Below are 22,500 nucleotides of genomic sequence, written 5' to 3'. Positions count from 1 at the left end.
AGAGAGAGAGGAGAAAGAGAGAGAGAGAGAGAGATGAGATGAGGTAATTCAACTGGGGGACACAGAGGAGAGAGAGAGAGAGGAGAAAGAGAGAGAGAGAGGAGATGAGGTAATTCAACTGGGGGAGCAGAGCACGAGAGCGAGAGAGAAAAACAGCAGAACTTGTAGCTACATCAAAAGGAAATTTATCTAATAATTCCCGTTGAAATCTACATTTGAGTGGCACTGAGCTGCGGTCAGACTTAGGAGCGCACCCCTGCCTGTCACTCACCCACAATGAGACCAGTGTGGCCCTTGGCTGGATCGTAGGGACACTTCCCCTTTCCATCCTCCATCGAGGAGAGCTCCAGAGTGAAGCGGGACGTGTCCTGAGACAGGAGAGAGGAGGGGAGAGAGGAGACGGGAGAGAGGAAGGAGTGAGGGGAGAGAAAGGAGGGTAGGAGGCAGAGAGAGGAGAGGGGAGAGAGAGGAGGGGAGAGAGGAGAGGAGGGGAGAGGAGAGGATAAGGGAGAGGAGAGGGGTGGGAAAGGAGGGTAGGAGGTGGAGAGAGGAGAGGAGAGACACATTTTTTAATTAGTATTACTGATTTATTAATTGAAATTAGTTATCAGTAATAAACACAGCAGGGATGGAAAGATGACTCCCATTCGATCAGGCTGACAGTAAAACCTGGAATGGATGAAACTGCAGTGCAACAGGGTCTGATTTCAATTCCTGAACAAATAACACATCGACACTGAAGCATGAAGAGACTTATTTTTTATAATTATGTATTAATTGTAAAATCCCATACAAAAAAGGTCTGGTAAAGCACAGGGAGCATTGTAAAGCACAGAGAGGTCTGGTAAAGCACAGGGAAGCATTGTAAAGCACAGAGAGGTCTGGTAAAGCACAGGGAAGCATTGTAAAGCACAGAGAGGTTTGGTAAAGCACAGGGAAGCATTGTAAAGCACAGAGAGGTCTGGTAAAGCACAGGGAAGCATTGTAAAGCACAGAGAGGTCTGGTAAAGCACAGGGAAGCATTGTAAAGCACAGAGGAGGTTTGGTAAAGCACAGGGAAGCATTGTAAAGCACAGAGAGGTCTGGTAAAGCACAGGGAAGCATTGTAAAGCACAGAGAGGTCTGGTAAAGCACAGGGAAGCATTGTAAAGCACAGAGAGGTTTGGTAAAGCATAGGGAAGCATTGTAAAGCACAGAGAGGTCTGGTAAAGCATAGGGAAGCATTGTAAAGCACAGAGAGGTCTGGTAAAGCACAGGGAAGCATTGTAAAGCACAGAGAGGTCTGGTAAAGCACAGGGAAGCATTGTAAAGCACAGAGAGGTCTGGTAAAGCATAGGGAAGCATTGTAAAGCACAGAGAGGTCTGGTAAAGCACAGGGAAGCATTGTAAAGCACAGAGAGGTCTGGTAAAGCACAGGGAAGCATTGTAAAGCACAGAGAGGTCTGGTAAAGCACAGGGAAGCATTGTAAAGCACAGAGAGGTCTGGTAAAGCACAGGGAAGCATTGTAAAGCACAGAGAGGTTTGGTAAAGCACAGGGAAGCATTGTAAAGCACAGAGAGGTCTGGTAAAGCACAGGGAAGCATTGTAAAGCACAGAGAGGTCTGGTAAAGCATAGGGAAGCATTGTAAAGCACAGAGAGGTATGGTAAAGCACAGGGAAGCATTGTAAAGCACAGAGAGGTCTGGTAAAGCATAGGGAAGCATTGTAAAGCACAGAGAGGTCTGGTAAAGCATAGGGAAGCATTGTAAAGCACAGAGAGGTCTGGTAAAGCACAGGGAAGCATTGTAAAGCACAGAGAGGTTTGGTAAAGCACAGGGAAGCATTGTAAAGAACAGAGAGGTCTGGTAAAGCATAGGGAAGCATTGTAAAAGCACAGAGAGGTCTGGTAAAGCACAGGGAAGCATTGTAAAGCACAGAGAGGCTCTGGTAAAGCATAGGGAAGCATTGTAAAGCACAGAGAGGTCTGGTAAAGCACAGGGAAGCATTGTAAAGCACAGAGAGGTTTGGTAAAGCACAGGGAAGCATTGTAAAGCACAGAGAGGTTTGGTAAAGCACAGGGAAGCATTGTAAAGCACAGAGAGGTCTGGTAAAGCATAGGGAAGCATTGTAAAGCACAGAGAGGTCTGGTAAAGCACAGGGAAGCATTGTAAAGCACAGAGAGGTTTGGTAAAGCACAGGGAAGCATTGTAAAGCACAGAGAGGTCTGGTAAAGCATAGGGAAGCATTGTAAAGCACAGAGAGGTCTGGTAAAGCACAGGGAAGCATTGTAAAGCACAGAGAGGTCTGGTAAAGCACAGGGGAAGCATTGTAAAGCACAGAGAGGTCTGGTAAAGCACAGGGAAGCATTGTAAAGCACAGAGAGGTCTGGTAAAGCACAGGGAAGCATTGTAAAGCAAAGAGAGAGGTCTGGTAAAGCATAGGGAAGCATTGTAAAGCATAGGGAAGCATTGTAAAGCACAGAGAGGTCTGGTAAAGCACAGGGAAGCATTGTAAAGCACAGAGAGGTCTGGTAAAGCACAGAGAAGCATTGTAAAGCACAGAGAGGTCTGGTAAAGCATAGGGAAGCATTGTAAAGCATAGGGAAGCATTGTAAAGGACAGAGAGGTCTGGTAAAGCACAGGGAAGCATTGTAAAGCACAGAGAGGTCTGGTAAAGCATAGGGAAGCATTGTAAAGCACAAAGAGGTCTGGTAAAGCACAGGGAAGCATTGTAAAGCACAGAGAGGTCTGGTAAAGCACAGAGAAGCATTGTAAAGCACAGAGAGGTCTGGTAAAGCATAGGGAAGCATTGTAAAGCATAGGGAAGCATTGTAAAGGACAGAGAGGTCTGGTAAAGCACATGGAAGCATTGTAAAGCACAGAGAGGTCTGGTAAAGCACAGGGAAGCATTGCAAAGCTCAGAGAGGTCTGGTAAAGCACAGTAAAGCACAGATAGGTCAGGTAAAGCACAGGGAAGCATTGTAAAGCACAGAGAGGTCTGGTAAAGCACAGGGATGCATTGTACAGCACAGCGGTTCTCACAATGTAGGCGCATTTGGGCTGGAAGGCGTAGGTTCCGCAGCCGTACATGTGGGTCCGGTTGAAGTTCTGCAGGAACCGGATGTGATTAAAACACTCTGTCTGTGTGGAGGGAGAGAGAGAGAAAAGGCATTCAAATCCCAGCAGCACACAAAACACACCCCATTGCATCTCATAATAAGCAGCCACGGCCCCCATGGAAACCCGTTAGCAGAAGCTACTCTCGTAACTTCGCCGAGAGCCCAGCTCTCCCACTCACAGTGTCAACGATGAAGATCATAGCGATGGGAATCAGACTCCTACTGCACAGCAGCGTCACCCAGTCCAGGTTTTACTAGCAGCTTGATCAGCAACAGTGTGTCTAGCTAACAAGCTCATGTTTGTCTGATTAAACTCACAGTGAAACCAGGAATGGATCACACTGCTGTGCAACGGGACTCTCATTCCCATCCCTGAACTTGATTAGAGCCACTGAACACTTGGAGACGCCCTGTTGCAGGGCTGGGTCTTGGGGTCTCGGGGTCCCCCTGGTTCAGCTCATCCCCGTACCTGGTTGTTCTTCCCCTTCGAGATGCACTCAGTCTTCTTATCAGCCGGGGCGTCCCACACAATCTGCAAACACAAACACACACACACACACACAGAAGGGTAGATTAGACACAGGGTTGAGTGCAAAAGGCAGGCAAGAACAAAGTTGGGGGTCCGGCAGTTAAATAAAAGGGGTCTTGATACCAGGAGGTTCAAATCCCAGCTCAGCCACTTTCTCGCTGTGTGAGACCCTACCCTGGGCAAAAGTTTTCAAGGTTACTTGTTTTCAAAAACCCCAGGGGGTGGCAGTTTAATAAAAGGGAGGTCTCTTGATATCCCCGGAGGTCAAATCCAGCCCTCAGCGACTAGTCCTCTGTGTGAGACCCTAAGCAAGCCACCTGAACCTCCTTGTGCTGCGTCTCTTGGATGAGACGTGAAACAAGCGAGGTCCTATTGGAAGCGACTCTGCAGCAGCAGCAGTTGTTGATGATGCAGAGTTCACCCCCCTAGTCGCTGTGAGTCGCTCTGGATAACAGCCTCTGCTAAATGATTATAATCAACAGCAGCTTGGAACCTGGTTTCAAGAGACTGGGGTTCAGGCCGCTGCACGGCACACCAGGCAGGGAGACTCGGGGGTTTGGACACAGTGAGGACATGAGGAGAGAGAGGATGAAGAGAAGAGAGGGGAGCGAGTGAGGATGTGAGGAGAGAGAGGAGGGAGAGAACAGAGAGGGAAGCGAGTAGAGAGAGAGGAGAGTGAGTGAGGACACAAGATGAGAGGAGGGAGAGGAGAGAGGAGGAGATCGAGGAGGGAGAATGAAGAGCGAGTGCACGGCCAGGCTGCTCACCGAGGGTTTGCGTTCCAGCTCTATGTTGTTCATGTCGAGGGCGAAGGCCGCCTCTCGCGCCCCGACATACAGGAACCCCGAGACCTCATCCAGAGTCAGGGTGGTGTAGTTAAACACATTGGGACTGGAGAACCGACGAACCCCTTTCAAACCTGAGAGAGAGAGGGAGAGAAAGAGGGGGGGAGGGAGAGAGGAGAGGAGAGAGAGGAGAAAGAGAACGCAAGAGAGGGGGGGAAAGAGGGAGAGGATATTGCATTAATAAACATAGCAAACCTCAGGGTCTCAAGCATTTCAAAGCTCCACATCTGCTCATGTTTACCAGACCCCCACTCCCTCCCTCCCCCTCCAACTGCTGAAAACAAACACCTTTCAACACCAAACAGACAGAGAGTCAGAACAGGCTCCTAATTGAATTAACGGCTTCAATGGAGTTAACAAGAGAAGTGAACGGCCTTCACACACACACACACACACATCCACATCTGTTTGCAGTACTTCCGAGTTGTTTGCATTGATTCTGGTACAGGTAGATTTCCTATTCTAAATGCACACGCATACGCACACGCACACGCACACGCACACACAGAGTGTCACTGATAATGAGAGAGAGGAGACTTTTATAAGGGGGTAGTTTTCATTGGTTGTATTGTGCTGGGAATACAAACATTCTTAAAATAACCACAAAAAAATAACCCACAGGTTAATTTAAACTGAAATGGACCTTGAGCGTGAGGAGAGAGTGAGGTGAGAGAGAGGAGGAGAGAGAGGGGAGAAGAGAGGAGAGTGTGAGCAGAGAGAGAGGGGGAGAGAGGAGAGCGAGAGAGTGAGGAGAGAGTGAGGTGAGAGAGGGGAGGAGAGAGAGGGGAAAAGAGAGGAGAGATAGGGGAGAAGAGAGGAGATAGAGTGTGAGCAGAGAGAGAGGGGGAGAGAGGAGAGCGAGAGAGTGAGGAGAGAGAGGGGAAAAGAGAGGAGAGATAGGGGAGAAGAGAGGAGATAGAGTGTGAGTAGAGAGAGAGGGGGAAAGAGGAGAGCGAGAGAGTGAGGAGAGCAGAGAGAGGGATGGAAAGATTTCATTGAACAGCACTGCAGTGTTTACAATAGAGACAGAGTGCTGATCTGTGAAGCAGCTGCTCGCTGAAACCCAGCCGAGGGGAGCTGGTTAATGAGAGAAACACTGGGCTCAGGGGCACCGAGCAGAGGAGGGGCCCCCAAACATCTACCAACCCCTCAATCAGAAGGGGTACCCCAAAAACTGAAGACATTGGAACGCCACTAAAACACAGAGCTTCTTAAACAAGAATTATTAAACAAGGGCCATCTTTATTTGTATACTGGACTTCTAGTAACACTAATACTAATAATACTAATAATAATAATATACATTTATAATATTACTATAATAATAATATACTATTCTTACTACTATAATAATAATAATAATAATAACAGGCAATGCCTTGATCTCATGTCTAAACACCTCTCTAATATTGCAGGCGGGGTACGCCACTGCAGCAACGGGGCTTGTTTTTGAAATTAATAATATTAAATTATTATTTTTGAAATTGTCCGCCTCCAGACAGACAAGAACACAGCGCCGTTTCCAAACCCCTCCTTCCCCCCCTCCCCCAATGACAGGGCAGCTGACAGCCATGTTAAAGCAGAACCACTCAGACAGAGAAGGGTATTGTTCAGATAGGTCAGGGCAAACCGATTAGCCAGCCAGGCTTCAGTATGGCGTGCGTCTGTGTCTCTCTCTCTCTCTGCGTGTGCCTGTCTGTCTGTCTCTGTGTGTGTGTGTGTGTGTGTCTCTCTCTCTCTCTGTGTCTGCGCTTAAACACACAGCCACCCAGTGCTGATGAAGACGGGGAGAGAGGGACAGGCAGACAGATCATCACTTGGTTGCAGCCAGGCTGCAGTGATAGTTACCCAGAGCTCAGGAAGGATAAGGATGGGTTTCTAGTTTCGATTTGTAATGTTTGTTTTCTCAAAGCCGCTATCTAAGTCGCGGATCAAAGGGAGGATCGTTGTAGCCAGCCAAGCCGTCACAAAGACAGCAGAGTAATGAAGAGGAGAGCTTCATCTAGACAATGTGGGGAAGCTATAAAAAAGGCGATGCTCGGATGCATTGTGAAAAGTGTTGAATTTAAATCAAGGGAAGTAATGTTAAAACTGTACAGTGCATTAGTAAGACCTCATCTTGAATATTGTGTTCAGTTCTGGTCACCTCGCTACAAAAAGGATATTGCTGCTCTAGAAAGAGTGCAAAGAAGAGCGACCGGAATTATTCCGGGTTTAAAAGGCATGTCATATGCAGACAGGCTAAAAGAATTGAATCTGTTCAGTCTTGAACAAAGAAGAGGACGCGGCGACCTAATTCAAGCATTCAAAATTATAAAAGGTATTGACAGTGTCGACCCAAGGGACTTTTTCAACTTGAAAAAAGAAACAAGGACCAGGGGTCACAAATGGAGATTAGACAAAGGGGCATTCAGAACGGAAAATAGGAGGCACTTATTTACACAGAGAATCGTGAGGGTCTGGAATCAACTCCCCAGTAATGTTGTTGAACCCTGGGATCCTTCAAGAAGCCCCCCCCCCCCCCCCCCCCCCCCCCCCCCCCCCCCCCCCCCCCCCCCCCCCCCCCCCCCCCCCCCAATCAAGAGTTCTGAATTTACACGTCCCCCCCCCTCCTGTCCACTCTTTAGAGATCTGCTCTTTGGAATCTGAATGCATTGTCAGCTCCTCTCTTCTCCCCAAACCCCCCCCAGGACAAGCAATGTTTCAAGGGTCGCCCACACCCCACCCCTAGGATAATGTCGCCTGCCACAAGCACCTAAGGATTAAGTTTAGTTAATTCAAGGGTCGCCCCCCACACCCCCTAAGGATTACATCGTTATCAAACAGCTTAGTGCAGGAGATGGGGTCCATTGTTTTCACAACAATACAAAGGATATTGACCAGTGTCCATAACAGAATAGACACACACACAGAGACAGAGAGACACACACACACACAGAGGAGACACACACACACACAGAGACAGAGAGACAGAGACGCACACACACAGAGACAGAGAGACGCCGCACACACACAAGAGACAGAGAGACGCACACACACAGAGACAGAGAGACGCACACACACAGAGACAGAGAGACGCACACACAGAGACAGAGAGACGCACACACACAGAGACGTGTTGTGAGCGCGCACACACACAGCATGCATTTCATGACAGGTGGTAAGGAGAGACGCACACCTCTCAGAGTGCAGAGACGCTCACTCACAAACAGAGAGACGCTGACCAGTGGCAGAGCCACACGGGTTTGAGGGGAGAGAGGGGAAGGGGCAGAAATCCATCCCGTCCAGTTCAGCTCAGGTGTGTGGTTCCCAGGCCAGGGGTGACAGGGGCAGGGGGGGGCAGGGGTGACAGGGACAGGGGGGGCTCCCCCCGCAGGGGGGCAGGGGGGCAGAGAGGGAGCACATGGATTTGTTTAGGGGGTGGAGATGAAACCAAATGTTATAAACTGAGAGCAGAGCAGTTATTTACAGAGTCAGCGCTAACAATGAGAACTACAGTGGAACAGAATTCCCCTCCCAGAACACAACCTGGTAATAATTCATTGATTCATTTAATGACAGATCCTTCATCAAGACAGATAAATACATGCATCTCTCTCTATAAACTGCAACCTCACAGCAGCCACTGTGCTGCACTTTTCATTTGATTCCCAGCTATACAGAGCCGGTAGACTGGCTTCACTACGAGTTTAATCAGACACACCTGATCTTGTTACCTAGACACGCTGGGGCCGATCAAGCTGCTATAATAAAACCTGGAGTGGATGACACAGCTATGCAATAGTAGTCTTATTCCCATCCCTGTTGTAAGGGACAGCTATTTATGCTCCCTGTACTAAACAGACTGCATCAAACTGCTTTTAAACGAGAATCTATTAACCGGCACTCAGCAGGGTTACATTGCTCATCTCTCAACTCTCATTCAATACTGACGCATTTAGAACTGCAAAATAGGGGAGGGAGGGGCGTCTGGGGAGAGTCTGTTTAAACTGAGTTCAGCCAGCCTACATTTTACCATTGAGTGTTTGAAAGATGCAGCTGCCTTTTCAGGAGATTGAGAGAGAGAGAGAGAGAGAGAGAGAGAGAGAGAGAGAGAGAGAGAGAGGAAACAGGCCGGTGTGTTTTTTTTCTCTCTTGCTCTCTGCTGAGTCACATGAACCAGCTGGCAGAGAAAAGCCAGGCTTCAATTCAAACATCTGGACAGCTGCTGGAGGGACAGAAGGAGATGAGATGGCACTGCAGAGTGTGTGAGAGAGAGAGAGAGAGGAGATAGAGAGAGAAAGGAGAGAGAAAAAAGAGAGAGAAAATGAATGAAAGGAAGAGGAAGGAAAGAAAGAACGAGAGAGAAAGAATGCATCAGTAAAAGGGATGAGCAGAAACCACAAATCTTTTTTTGGTGGAAAATACATCTCTACAAGATATATTGCAGCCTGCAGCCTCCTCACTGGAAGCAGAGAACAAGGACGGCTGTTGAGGGAGTGAGGTTCACACTGAGCTGGGGGGGGGGGGGGGGGGGGGGGGAGTGTCATTCTCTATGAACATCAGTGTATCACCTCAACCCTGGATTGGGCGGTAAGGGGGGGGGTGCCCTAGCCAGACACCCGCCCTCTTCAATGCACAAACACATTTTGCTGAACGAACAAATCCAAAAACCGCACATCTCTTAGAACAGCACAATGCAGGCCTGCCCTTCGAACTCCGCACACGGGGCACATAACGCTCAGAGCAGAGGGCTGAAAAGAACGAAGCAGGGCTGGGCAGCATTGCATCCAGCTGGCCCTGGCTCTCCTGGAACATTCCCCAGTTCTGGAACAAATAAAGCCGCCACACAAGGTTGGAATGAGGCTATCGCCGAGCAGTGCAGGCTGTCTGCATTCCCCTGTGATGCTGCTGCATGCTTCTCTATACAGCGTAGCACAACGCAAGGACACAAGACTCCTATTGCACAGCAGTGTCGCCCATTCCAGGTTTTCCTACCAGCTTGCCCCAGTGTGTCTGATTATTAAACTCACACTGAAACAAGGAGTGGATCAATCTGTTCTGCAACAGCAGTCTTGTATTTCCACCCCTGCAGTGGAACGCAATGCAAACATAGTTTAACACTCACTGTTGCATAGGACGGTCTTGCGGGGGACAGGGTCCCAGTCCAGACCCCAGGACCCCCCAGTCAGCACCCCCAAAAGCAGGGCCACGCCCAGTGGCACACAGACCCCGCTCATCTCTTGGAAGAGCCCCCCTGATTGGTGCAGAGACTCCGGGGGTCCTGAGGTACAGGTACTCCTGAGATGGGGCTTGGGTGCTCTCTATCTGTGAGGGAAAAAGAGAGAGAGACAGGAGGTTACACAAGAGGAGCTGAAGACACAGAGAGATTCTAGTGGAAACGTTTGCCATTGAATTGACACCGAAGACCCTGAGAAAGACTTCCAGTGGAAACATTTGCCATTGAATTGACGCTGAAGACCCTGAGAAAGACTTCTAGTGGAAACGTTTGCCACTGCATTTACACTGAAGACCCTGAAAAAGACTTCTAGTGGAAACATGAAGTCTCAAGTCCCACGCTTTGAAACCCGCATAGTTTCTAACGAGACACACGAACGCCACAGGACTGGGGGCCACAGACACAGATCTGCTGAGGAGCGAGAAACACCGACTCACTCACAGGAGAGAAACATTAACATCCCCCGGTTTGTTTACTCAACCTGCTTTCATTCAGGATCACAGGACTAGCGATGAAGAGTAACAACAGGGCTGGGAATAAGACTCCTATTGCACAGCAGTGTCAGCCAGTCCAGGTTTTACTACAGCCTGATCAGCCCCAGTGTGTCTAGGTAACAAGCTCAGGTGTGTCTGATTAAACTCGTAGTCAAACCAGGAGTGGATCACACTGCTGTGCAACAGGAGTCTCATTCCCATCCCTGCAGCAATAGTGGCAGCTGTGGGTTCTCAAACTGTGGAAGTCGGTTCCCTGTTTTTATTTGAAGAACGCACGGTTTAGTCCCACCTCTGCAGTATAAACCGTCTCTCTCATCTCTCTGCCCTCTCTCTCTCTCTCTCAACTCTTATATAAACTAATTCTAAAGCACTGCTATTGTCTAATCTCTCCAGGGCTTTTAACAAGAAACTATAACAAGACCTTAAAACAGGAGGAGGCAGAAAGAGGAAAAACACAAGGGAGGGAGAGAGCGAGAATGAGAGGGAGGGAGAGAGCGAGAGAGGAAGAGGGAGAGGGAGAGGGCAGAGAGGAGAGAGAGCAGGGGCAGAAAGAGAGGGAGAGGGTATGAGGGGGAGGGAGGGCAGAGAGGAGAGAGAGAGGGCAGAGAAGAGAGAGAGCAGGGGCAAAGAGGGAAGACAGAGAGAGAGGGAGAGGGGATGAGGGGGAGGGAGAGAGGGCAGAGAGGAGAGAGAGAGGGCAGAGAGAGAGGGGATGAGGGTCTCTCGTCTTACTCTTAGAGGGCGAATCCCCTCTCTCGCTCTCAGGTCTCTCCTCTCTCTCGTCCCCTTCTCTAGAAGGAGAGGGCAGAAAGACTGTGGGCTCCGAGACCCTAGAGGGGAGGACGGAGAGGAAGATCCACGGGGAGCAGGGGGAAGAGAGAGAGAGAGGGGCAGAGAGAGAGGGGATGAGGGGGAGGGAGAGGGGGCAGAGAGGAGAGAGAGCAGGGGCAGAAAGAGAGGGCAGAGAGAGAGGGAGAGGGGATGAGGGCAGAGAAAGAGAGGAGAGAGAGGGCAGAGAGGAGAGAGAGAGCGTTTTATTAAACAAACAAAAGTGACAATCACTGAACCAGAAAAAACACACAGCCAGTTTCAACAACTAAAAAACAACACTGAAGGCTGCTGAGGTCTGGTAAAGCACAGGGAAGCATTGTAAAGCACAGAGAGGTCTGGTAAAGCATAGGAAAGCATTGTAAAGCACAGGGAGGTCTGGTAAAGCACAGGGAAGCATTGTAAAGCACAGAGAGGTCTGGTAAAGCATAGGAAAGCATTGTAAAGCACAGGGAGGTCTGGTAAAGCACAGGGAAGCATTGTAAAGCACAGAGAGGTCTGGTAAAGCACAGGGAAGCATTGTAAAGCACAGAGAGGTCTGGTAAAGCACAGGGAAGCATTGTAAAGCACAGAGAGGTCTGGTAAAGCACAGGGAAGCATTGTAAAGCACAGAGAGGGATGGGGTTACAAGGAACAGGTTCGAAGAAAGAAAATGAAAGAAAGAATACACAAGGAAGGAGGAAATGTGAAAAACAGACACACAGTGGAACTGGAACAGCGGTACTAATTTCCCCCCCAAGCCCTTTGTGTTTAGTTTCAGTTGGAGTGCTGAAGCGTACTGATCTATTCAAACACGCTGCCAGTGTTCCAGAGGGCACAGGGAGCCAGTCAGGTGAATTCTGGCTGGCTGGCTGGCGCTCCCTCTATCTGACCGGGTTACTGAACTGAAGTTTTCGGAACATTTAGTTTCCTTTTGCGAGAACGCTGCCACATTATTACAGACTCCCCCCAGGCAGACAGAATCGTATCGCTCTGCTTCGGGGGTCCCTGCAGGACGCCAGGGTGTTCGGTTTCCTTTACCTTTTCCGGTCGAGTCGACCGACCTGCAAATTATCACACGACTCCCCCCCAGGCAGACAGGGCTGGTGGGGGGCAGCACTGGGACTGGGACAGTGGGGGGGGTGCGGGCAGCACTGACCTAACAGCCGACTCTAGCTCTGATTGCTTGGACGGGGGGGGGGGGGGGGGGGGGGGGGGGGGGGGTCAATCAACAAACACTGACAGCCTTGGTCTGGCAACAAGTCTCTGACCTCTGGCACCCGGGTTTATTAAAAAACTGGTCACACGGACGGTCCCCTGTCTTGAAAACTGTCACAGTAGTTGTCGACATGTCTAAGTTACTCCGTGTGCAAGAAGACTTGGAGGACCGGGGTCCCAGGAAAGACTGTTGGGCTCAACCAGTGCACATGACAAGCTCGGAAGAAAAAATAAAAAAAAAAAAAAATGAGGCCGCCCTCCGACGTGTAAGCACTGTGTTGTTGTGTTCCAGCCGACAAGAGGTCAGCATGAATATACCTTCTTATCGGCCGGGACTGGCTCTCGGAGTTTACTCCCGCTGCACACACAGTGACACACACACACAAGCCCTGTTCTCACCCACATGTATAATTAAACAGCAGAACTCAGGAAGAGGAAGCAGGCCAGCCCAGCTTCAACTTCAGCATGAAATATACCAGCTTCACCTTGCAATGTCTTCGTTCCTTTAGAACCCCTTTGATAGAACAATGGACGGGCGTGTGTGTGTGTGTGTGCGTGTGTCAGTGTCTGTGCGTGTCCCACACATAATGATCCTAACTTTCTTTTCGTTTTTTGCAATGAGGTTTTGCAACGAAACCGGGTTTCAAATGCACTGACCGGTCGGGTCCGGTCAGTCAGTTTCCTCCTCTCCTCCCATCAGCAGGAGGAAGCGTGCTTTTACAGTTAAAACTGCATGGCTCCTCACTGCGTTAATAACGCACGGAAACCGTTCACAGCGAGGGAACAGATCGGAATGATCTGCCTGCTGCTGTGCTGAGAGAGAGTGGAGCACACCCAGGCCTCTGAACACTCGGAGGGGTTTCACAGCCCTCGTTAAGATTCTTAACAAGCTCGGAATTATCCGCTGCTGAGACGCAGAGTGCAAGCGCTTCCCCATTGCGAGGCTTGACTCGCAGCCGCAGGACTGATTGTCTAATTAATTAATTCAATTATCAGGAGACGCCCCCTTTGTCCTGGGTGCTGAATTAGTGATGTACTGAAGTGGAACACTGCCAGCCGGGGGCCGTCCTGTCAATGACCTTCAAAGAGCCTTCATCTTATACTTCATTCACCCCCCCACCCAAGCACTGAGCCCCGATCAATTGTAACTGCTTCAGTAACAGGAGACGTGCTGCCTGCACACACTGAGACTCATCAAGCTCATAGTAAAACCTGGGATGGATGACACTGCTGTGCAACAAGAGTCTTCAGTCGAATCTCTGTCCCACTCCCCTAACATTAACATTCAAAACCAGGACTCTCTCTTTCTCTCTCACAGACACACACACACACACAAATATACATTCTAGCTCTGCTGCTGCTGCACCCAGTCCTGGGGTTCAGTGAAGTCCATTATTATTATTATTGAAATAAATCAGGAGCCAGGAGTTTGAGCGGGGTTAGAAACTCACACTAGCCCTGCTGCTGCTGCACCCAGTCCCAGGGTTCAGAACTTCCCTTTGTGAAGTCTATTATTAATATGAATATTGAAATGATCAGGAGCCAGGAGTGAGAGCAGTCTGTGAGGGAGGAGAGATTTATTTAACCTCATCAAAACTCCTGATAATGGATTGATTACACACACTGCAGCTGGTTTGGAAGTAAGGGCTGGGTGCAGCAGCAGGGGGGGGGGGGGGGGCAGGTGAATTTCAAAACCTGCAATTGAATTGCTGACTCTAGCGATCGCTGCTTCCCTGGAGCAACCCTGCCAGTTCAATCACACCCACAGACATTAAAGTCTCTCTCCCTGCCCCCTTCACCACATCAAATAAGTGCAGCGTTTCACTGCAGAGCCTCGCCTCACACACACACAGGGCAGCAGGAGCGGGCTTTCTTTCGAAGCCTGTCTCGTTTGGAAGCGGCAGGAACGGTTTACTTAGACAGGAGGGATGAATTACTGATTGGGGTCGAGACAGGATACTGAGCGACACTTATCACTGCCCCAGACTTCACAGTAAGAGAGAAATGTGTCGTTTCACCAAGCGCAGAGAGAGAGAGAGAGAGGACAGAAAACTCCCTGGAGGCTATCTGTCAACAACTGTCAGACACACACTCTGCCAACACAGCCGGGTGTGTGTGTGTCACTGGGACAGGATTGATCCTGCAGTTCTGCCCGGTGTGCCGTCTCTTTGTCTCTCCCCATAGAAGCGTGACTGATCGTTTCTGTTGTTTTGCAGTGGGGTGTGCTGGTCAGTGTGTGGGTTGGTATTTTGCAGTGGGGTGTACTGGTCAGTGTGCGAGTTGGTGTTTTGCAGTGGGGTGTGCTGGTCAGTGTGCGAGTTGGTGTTTTGCAGTGGGGTGTGCTGGTCAGTGTGTGGGTTGGTGTTTTGCAGTGGGGTGTGCTGGTCAGTGTGCGAGTTGGTGTTTTGCAGTGGGGTGTGCTGGTCAGTGTGTGAGTTGGTGTTTTGCAGTGGGGTGTGCTGGTCTGTGTGGGTTGGTGTTTTGCAGTGGGGTGTGCTGGTCAGTGTGCGAGTTGGTGTTTTGCAGTGGGGTGTGCTGGTCAGTGTGTGAGTTGGTGTTTTGCAGTGGGGTGTGCTGGTCAGTGTGTGAGTTGGTGTTTTGCAGTGGGGTGTGCTGGTCAGGGTGTGAGTTGGTGTTTTGCAGTGGGGTGTGCTGGTCAGGGTGTGAGTTGGTGTTTTGCAGTGGGGTGTGCTGGTCAGGGTGTGAGTTGGTGTTTTGCAGTGGGGTGTGCTGGTCAGTGTGTGAGTTGGTGTTTTGCAGTGGGGTGTGCTGGTCAGTGTGTGAGTTGGTGTTTTGCAGTGGGGTGTGCTGGTCAGTGTGTGAGTTGGTGTTTTGCAGTGGGGTGTGCTGGTCAGGGTGTGAGTTGGTGTTTTGCAGTGGGGTGTGCTGGTCAGTGTGTGAGTTGGTGTTTTGCAGTGGGGTGTGCTGGTCAGTGTGTGGGTTGGTGTTTTGCAGTGGGGTGTGCTGGTCAGTGTGTGAGTTGGTGTTTTGCAGTGGGGTGTGCTGGTCAGTGTGTGAGTTGGTGTTTTGCAGTGGGGTGTGCTGGTCAGTGTGTGGGTTGGTGTTTTGCAGTGGGGTGTGCTGGTCAGTGTGTGGGTTGGTGTTTTGCAGTGGGGTGTGCTGGTCAGTGTGTGAGTTGGTGTTTTGCAGTGGGGTGTGCTGGTCAGTGTGTGAGTTGGTGTTTTGCAGTGGGGTGTGCTGGTCAGTGTGTGAGTTGGTGTTTTGCAGTGGGGTGTGCTGGTCAGTGTGTGGGTTGGTGTTTTGCAGTGGGGTGTGCTGGTCAGTGTGTGGGTTGGTGTTTTGCAGTGGGGTGTGCTGGTCAGTGTGTGGGTTGGTGTTTTGCAGTGGGGTGTGCTGGTCAGTGTGTGGGTTGGTGTTTTGCAGTGGGGTGTGCTGGTCAGTGTGCGAGTTGGTGTTTTGCAGTGGGGTGTGCTGGTCAGTGTGTGGGTTGGTGTTTTGCAGTGGGGTGTGCTGGTCAGGGTGTGAGTTGGTGTTTTGCAGTGGGGTGTGCGGGTCAGTGTGTGGGTTGGTGTTTTGCAGTGGGGTGTGCTGGTCAGTGTGTGGGTTGGTGTTTTGCAGTGGGGTGTGCTGGTCAGTGTGTGGGTTGGTATTTTGCAGTGGGCTGTATTGGTTTTCGGCAGGGCTAAGCAGAGGAACTATCAGCTGTTAAGAAAAATGTTTCCAATAATCATGATGATGCAACTAATACATTTGTACCAGTCACCTGTTCAGTGAAACTGGAAAAATATCTGCAGTTATTATTGACAAGACACAAAACACAAAGAACGATCACACACAAGTCAGTAGCTTGTTAATGAGGGTGGCTCTGCAGGCCAGGGCTGGGTGCAGCCAAAGAGACCTCGCTATACGTCTCATTCGAAGGACGGAGCACAAGGAGGTTCAGTGACTTGCTCGGGGTCACACGCACACGAGTTGATGGCTGAGCCGGGACGTTATTTAACTACTGGACCAGGCAGCCCGCTGGGTCATTCTTGCTTCAAGAAATGCTGCGTTTTTGCTACCCCCGTCGCTTGCATTTGATAGCTTTAAATTTGGAGATGAAATGTTAAATTTGTACAGCAAGGATCAGGATTCATCCACACGTAGTGACTCGGCACCCCAGACTCGCATCACTACACTGCGGGAAATCACATCTACTGACAGTTGAACAGCGTAAAGCATGTCTCAGGGCTCTGCACAAAACAGCTCCCTCACAACGGTGTGCGTTACTGAGCACCGAGGCGGAGAGGCCGGACAGCCTCAAAAAAACTGTCAGGAAACGGCTCCAGCAGCAGCAGCTCGGTGTCGGGTGCTCTGCCCTGCTTGTGTGTTTGCAGCCAGACTTGCAGTGCATTCACTCTGCAGCGGTACTATACTGGGTCTCCCAACACTGCGATGAGCGAGACCCCTTTTTTACAACGTGACAGAAGCGACACAGACCACCTTTCACTGCGCCGCAGATCACAAAAGCCAGAGGGGTTTCAGAGCAGAGGCTGGCAGCACGCCTCAGCGAAGCAGACCGTTCATTACAGGGGTTATCAGGAGTCAGGAAGGAGTGTCCTGGGGGCAGCTGTCCAGCTGGAGTTTCGAGAAGCGCACGCCGAGCCCACAAATCGGTCACTCCCAGTATTATTAGATTTCCTTCCTCTTATTTTGAAGCCGGGGGATGTGGCCAGGTTCCCACTCTCACACAATCCCAGCTGGGAAACTGCCTTCCTGATTCTGCGGCTCTGTTTGCCTGAAGCCAGCATCCGTCTTCATTACAGGGGTGGGAATAAGACTCCAACTGCACAGCGGGTTCACCCATTCCGGGTTTGTATTACAGGCTTGATCAGCCCAGTGTGTGCCGCTAACAAGCCCAGGTGTGTCTGATTAAGGCTGCAGTAAAACCAGGAGCAGAGCTGACCGGACCCAGCTCAGCCACCTAGTCGCTGTGTGAGACCCTGAGCAAGTCACTGAACCTCCTTGTGCTCCGTCCTTCGGATGAGACGCAAACAAACGAGGTCCTATTGGAAGCGACTCTGCAGCAGCAGCAGTTGTTGATGAAGCAGAGTTCACCCCCCTAGTCTCTGTGAGTCGCTTGGAACAAAAGCCTCTGCTAAATGACCAATTAATAACACTGTAGCGCCTGCCTGCGTTACCCCGAGTTCGCTACAATACATTAATTAATATTACCATTCTTGGAACACATACTTCACCGTGCGTGTTGACTTGAACCGCACGCCGCTTTCCTGCCAAGTATGTGGATTTATCTATCGAGGTATCTACTGTAGCATAATTACACCTTGTTTTCACTCCCAGTCCCCGCTGTGTATCATTGTCGCTCCCCGACATCCTGAGCTGCACTGCGGTCTATAAATTATTATTTTCGCTTGTTTCTCAAATATATTACCGTGAGCCGACGGGAATCAGTACATCGTCTTTAAACGTAGCTGCTCCCAGTTCCGATATCTTTCTGCTGTGTAATAGGAGCCCCCCCCCCCCACCGTATTCAGGCTGAACCCAATATTTAAAACCCTCTGAAACACTGTAACAGTACACCCGTGAAAAAAAAAACAACACAGCAATCTCTTTATAGAGCAACCAGAGCGGCACTCCGAAACTGAATGAAGACGCGCACTTCCAAAAACAACAAGAAGTTATCTGCACGTACACAAACAAAATATAATTATATATATATATATATATATATATATATATATATATATATATATATATATATATATATATATATAATATAGAGAGTAACGTAGATATTCAAGTACGTTTTCAAAGAGAAGCGACACAGCATGTGCAGTACAGTAAAATATATATATATATATATTATATATATATATATACACACACACACACACACACACACTGTATGAGAGAGACTCATCTCTAATCGCGGACAGGCTGCAACTATACAACAACAACAACAACAACAACAACGACATTTCTGCCACTAAAACAGAAGTCTATTTAGCGGCGATGTTATATTGTACTAGTCGTCATTAGCGCCGCTGGACATAAAGGCATCGTTCTTATAGGCGGGTTTGTATATATAAACCTCAATGAGCGTTATTTTCGCGTCGCTGTTTCGATTAACGAGTATCTCTGTTTACACGTGAATAAGTGTGTGAGATTGATAATAATAATTACACCCCCTATACGAGGCGCAACACCCGGGTATCCAGTGCAAGCGCTCGTCAGCAGCGACTTACCTGAGAACTGAAAACAGAAAATAAAGATCCATTCATATACACTGACGTGTTTCTGCACCGAGCCCGACTCGGAAACAGGGCTGAAGTTCTGTTAAAATGCAAATACAGATCACCGAATCAGCACCCAGTTATAATGCAAACCTTTTACACACAAATAAAAAAAACAACACCACCACGACAGAGCCGTATTCAACTTACACCGGCGTGCTGCTGCAGACGCGGAAAGGGCTCCTGCAAAAGCGATGCGGTTTTTTGTTTTTCCTCCCGATTATGTTCCCTTTGTTTTTGATCCGTTTCTTATTTCACAGCGTCAAAATAAAAATAATATCCAAGGGTTTTTTTTTTTTTTTCTCCCCCAAATTGAAAGAAATAATAGAAGCTCCCGATTCCGGGTTCGGACCGGCTTTTTTTTTTTTTTTCGCAGATCTTGCTCCGTTCAGCGGTATCCCGATAATAACAGAACTGAACCTGGGGGGAGCGATCACACAACACCGCCGGGCTGGTTTGGTTTTTACGCAGCTCAATCTGCGCTCTTAAAAATCCCGCTGAAAATTAAAATGCTGTTTGAAATTAAACGCGCAGTCTTCATATAACGTTATATATTCTGTACAGCGAAGCAGCATTAAACGAGAACTGCTGTTTAATCATCCAACAGTCTTGTTAAAATATTTTAAATTAATATATATATATATATATTAATCCTTCACAGGAAGTTACTGCCAATGACGGTTTCGTGGGCGGTCTATTTAAACTGTATGAGTATGACTGATGTTGGTCACCCTTCTAACGGATCTCAGATAAGCGTGATTGGGCGGACCACAGCCCCCTTGTCGCTCCCTTTCTGTCTGGGGGAATAGTTCCTCACCACAAAAATTTTCTAAACATGTCATGTCTGACATTATTGGTACCCATAAAGTAACATGTTTGACCACGTCACAGCGACATTGGGATTGTCCTTATATCAAAGAATATATAAATAAAATACGACTAGCCTAAATTAATTTGTGCGTCAGAAACAGTATAACATTGCCCAATGGGTTCCTGAGGTATGACCCATGTAAATGCCACGGGAACACAGGTTGTCCATGACTCTGTACTGGAACCCAAAGGACTCCTGGTTTCACTAGGAGTTTAATAATCAGACACACCTGAGCTTGTTACCTAGACACACTGGGGCTGATCAAGCTGGTAGTAAAACCTGGACTGGGTGACACTGCTGTGCAATAGGAGTCTTATTTCCATCCCCTAAAAAACTGAAATATAATTCCAGTGAATTCCAACGACGATAAAATAAAAATAATAATAATAATAATAATAATAATAATAATAATAATAATAATAATAATAATAATAACATTTAACACGCAGGTAACAGCTCCCCTAATCCATGTGTTAATTTTGAAATGCCTGCCTCATTGTCAACGATATGGCTTTCGGATTGAAAACATGGCACACAATTCTTACAAATGACGTTTCTTTTTTTTATGACCTATTGAAATCCTGGCAAGCTCTTCCCCACGCCGCTGCTTTTGAATCCCGATCCTGACGTCTATACCGGGCTATCCGGCTCCCATTTGCTCCAGAGACGCTCCAGAGAAGCACAGGCGTGGAAAAGTACAGAGCAGTTTAGAAGCAGTTTGAAAGCAGGTTGACAGCTGCAGAAGAAACTAAACTTCAAAAAAAAAACCCTCAACATGGTCTTCAAGCCAATAATCTGTGACACCTGCTTGATGTGGGAAATCCGAGAAAACCCAGTGGAGCTAAACCAAGTGTGTGTAAAGTGCCACGCAATCCAGGACTTGCATAAACTAGTAAATATGCTAGAAATGGAGCTTGAAGAAGTATGACAGCAACACGATCTTGAGGAACTGGCACAACCACAATTCATGGAAGTCTGCATCACCCCTAACAGACTGAAAGCCACCAAGGAGATAGAAGGTCAGAACAGCTGGGTTCAGGTGGGCAGAAGCAGGGAAAAAAAGAAACTTCGTCAAACACAACCACCAGAAATCAAAACAACCAACAGATTTGAGTCACTTCAGAATTTTGATGAGCAGAACCAACAACAAGAGAATGAAAGGAATAACATCCAGGACCCTATTGACAGTGGTGACCAGACAGCAAAAAGAAGGGAGGTCATGATTGTTGGGGTCTCCATATTGAGAAACACAGCAAGTTCAATTCGCAGTTTGGACCCCCTTACTACAACAGTGTGCTGCCTTCCGGGAGCCTCGGTCAAGCACATCACTGAGAACGTGGACAGGCTCCTAGAACGAACAGGAGACGACCCGGTAGTAGTCGTCCACATCGGTACAAACAACATTGGAAGAGACAGACCAAAATCCCTGCAAAACAAATTCAGAGAGCTAGGAAGGAAATTAAAAGAGAAAACCAAAACTGTGGTATTTTCTGGTATACTACCAGTACCTTGCAAAGGACCATATGGACAGCTGGAAATAATTAATCAAAACGGGCACACGGGAAGGCTTCACCTATCTTGATCATTGGACCACATTCTACAACGAGGACTATCTGTATAGACGGGATGGACTGCACTTAAATAACAAGGGAACCAGTCTACTTGGAGAAAAGATCCTCGAGCAGGTTCAGAAGCATTTAAACTAGAAAGGAAGGGGGGAGAAATCAACAAAAAAACAAAAACAGAAGGGAGACCGCATCAAAACAAGAACAACAACTCAGGTAAGAAAACCATTAAATGTATTTATCTAAATGCTAGAAGTATCAGAAAAAAAATTCTAGAACTTGAAGCTACTGCACTAACAGGTAACTATGATGTGATAGGTGTTACAGAAACTTGGTTGTCTGAGAGTGATGGGGACGAATATAATATTTGTGGGTATACACTGTATAGGAAAGACAGGCAGGACAGAAGAGGAGGAGGGGTAGCGCTATACATAAGAAACAGTCTTGAAGCCCAGGTGTTAAACCTGGACAAAGAAAATAAAGCCGAATCAATATGGGTCAGAATAACGGACAAAAATTCAAAGGGCATAATAATAGGAGCATGCTATAGACCGCCAGATTCAGACGGTGAGCAAAATAATCTGTTATACAATGACATTAGAAATGCGTGTAGCAAAGGAGAAGCCATACTAATGGGGGATTTCAACTTCCCCCAAATAAAATGGGAAAACCCGGTGGGTAGCACGAAGGATGAAATAGAAATGGTGGAAATGACAAATGACTGCTTCCTAACACAATTTGTCAAGGCACCGACTAGAGGGGAGGCATGCCTTGATTTAGTCTTTTCAAATAACAAAGACAGAATAACTAAAACAGAGGTCAGAGAACCACTGGCAAACTCAGACCACAACATGGTCTCATTTGAAGTGTTTTTTAAAACCCCAAAAGTAAAGACTAAAGCTAAGGTTTACAATTTTAGAAAAGCAAACTATGAAGGTATGAAACAGAGACTAACAGAAGTAGATTGGAGTAAAATAGAGAAAACACCCACAGAAGAAGGATGGTTGTTCTTCAAAAATGTAGTACTAGAGGCGCAAAACAATTACATCCCTAAAGTAGACAAATCTAAATGTAAAACTAAATTGCCAAAATGGTTTAATAGATCAATTAAAAAAAATATTCAACGAAAAAAGGCACTTTACAGAGCATTAAAAAAAGACCAAAAAGAAAGTACACAGAAAGAGTACACAGAACTGCAAACGCAAGTCAAAAAGGAAGTTAGAAAGGCCAAGAGAGAAATAAAAATGAACATTGCTAAGGGAGCTAAAACCAATTACAAAATGTTTTTCCAATATTACAACAGCAAGAGAACATTCAAAGAGGAGATTAAATGTTTAAGAGATACAAATGGCAAAATCGTAGATGAAGAAAAAAAAAATAGCAAATATATTAAATGATTACTTTTCACAAGTTTTTACAAAGGAAGATACTGACAACATGCCCCACATGTCATCCAGTTCCTATCCAGTTTTAAATAACTTTAGCATAACTGAGGCAGAAGTGTTAAAGGGACTAGGAGCTTTTAAAATAAACAAATCCCCTGGGCCAGATGAGATTCTCTCAGTAGTACTCAAAGAATATCACAGGGATCAGTATTAGGT

General features: G+C 47.8%; 1 protein-coding gene across 1 annotated transcript in view; it reads right to left on the bottom strand.

Annotated features, from left to right (window-relative positions):
• The window catches only part of LOC121302383 (semaphorin-4C-like), a 27,896-nt gene extending 8,828 nt beyond the window's left edge, over nt 1-19,068 (bottom strand). Inside the window, 6 exon segments of the mRNA XM_041232317.1 lie at nt 272-368; nt 3,022-3,120; nt 3,568-3,630; nt 4,395-4,546; nt 9,580-9,779; nt 18,614-19,068. Coding sequence (XP_041088251.1) covers nt 272-368; nt 3,022-3,120; nt 3,568-3,630; nt 4,395-4,546; nt 9,580-9,691 — 523 coding nt within the window. The 5' untranslated portion in view covers nt 9,692-9,779; nt 18,614-19,068.
• Nucleotides 19,069-22,500: the final 3,432 nt, after the last annotated feature.

This window comes from Polyodon spathula, chromosome 29, assembly GCF_017654505.1.
Source record: "Polyodon spathula isolate WHYD16114869_AA chromosome 29, ASM1765450v1, whole genome shotgun sequence".
NCBI lineage: Eukaryota > Metazoa > Chordata > Actinopteri > Acipenseriformes > Polyodontidae > Polyodon > Polyodon spathula.
This window is presented reverse-complemented; position numbering and strand designations above follow the sequence as displayed.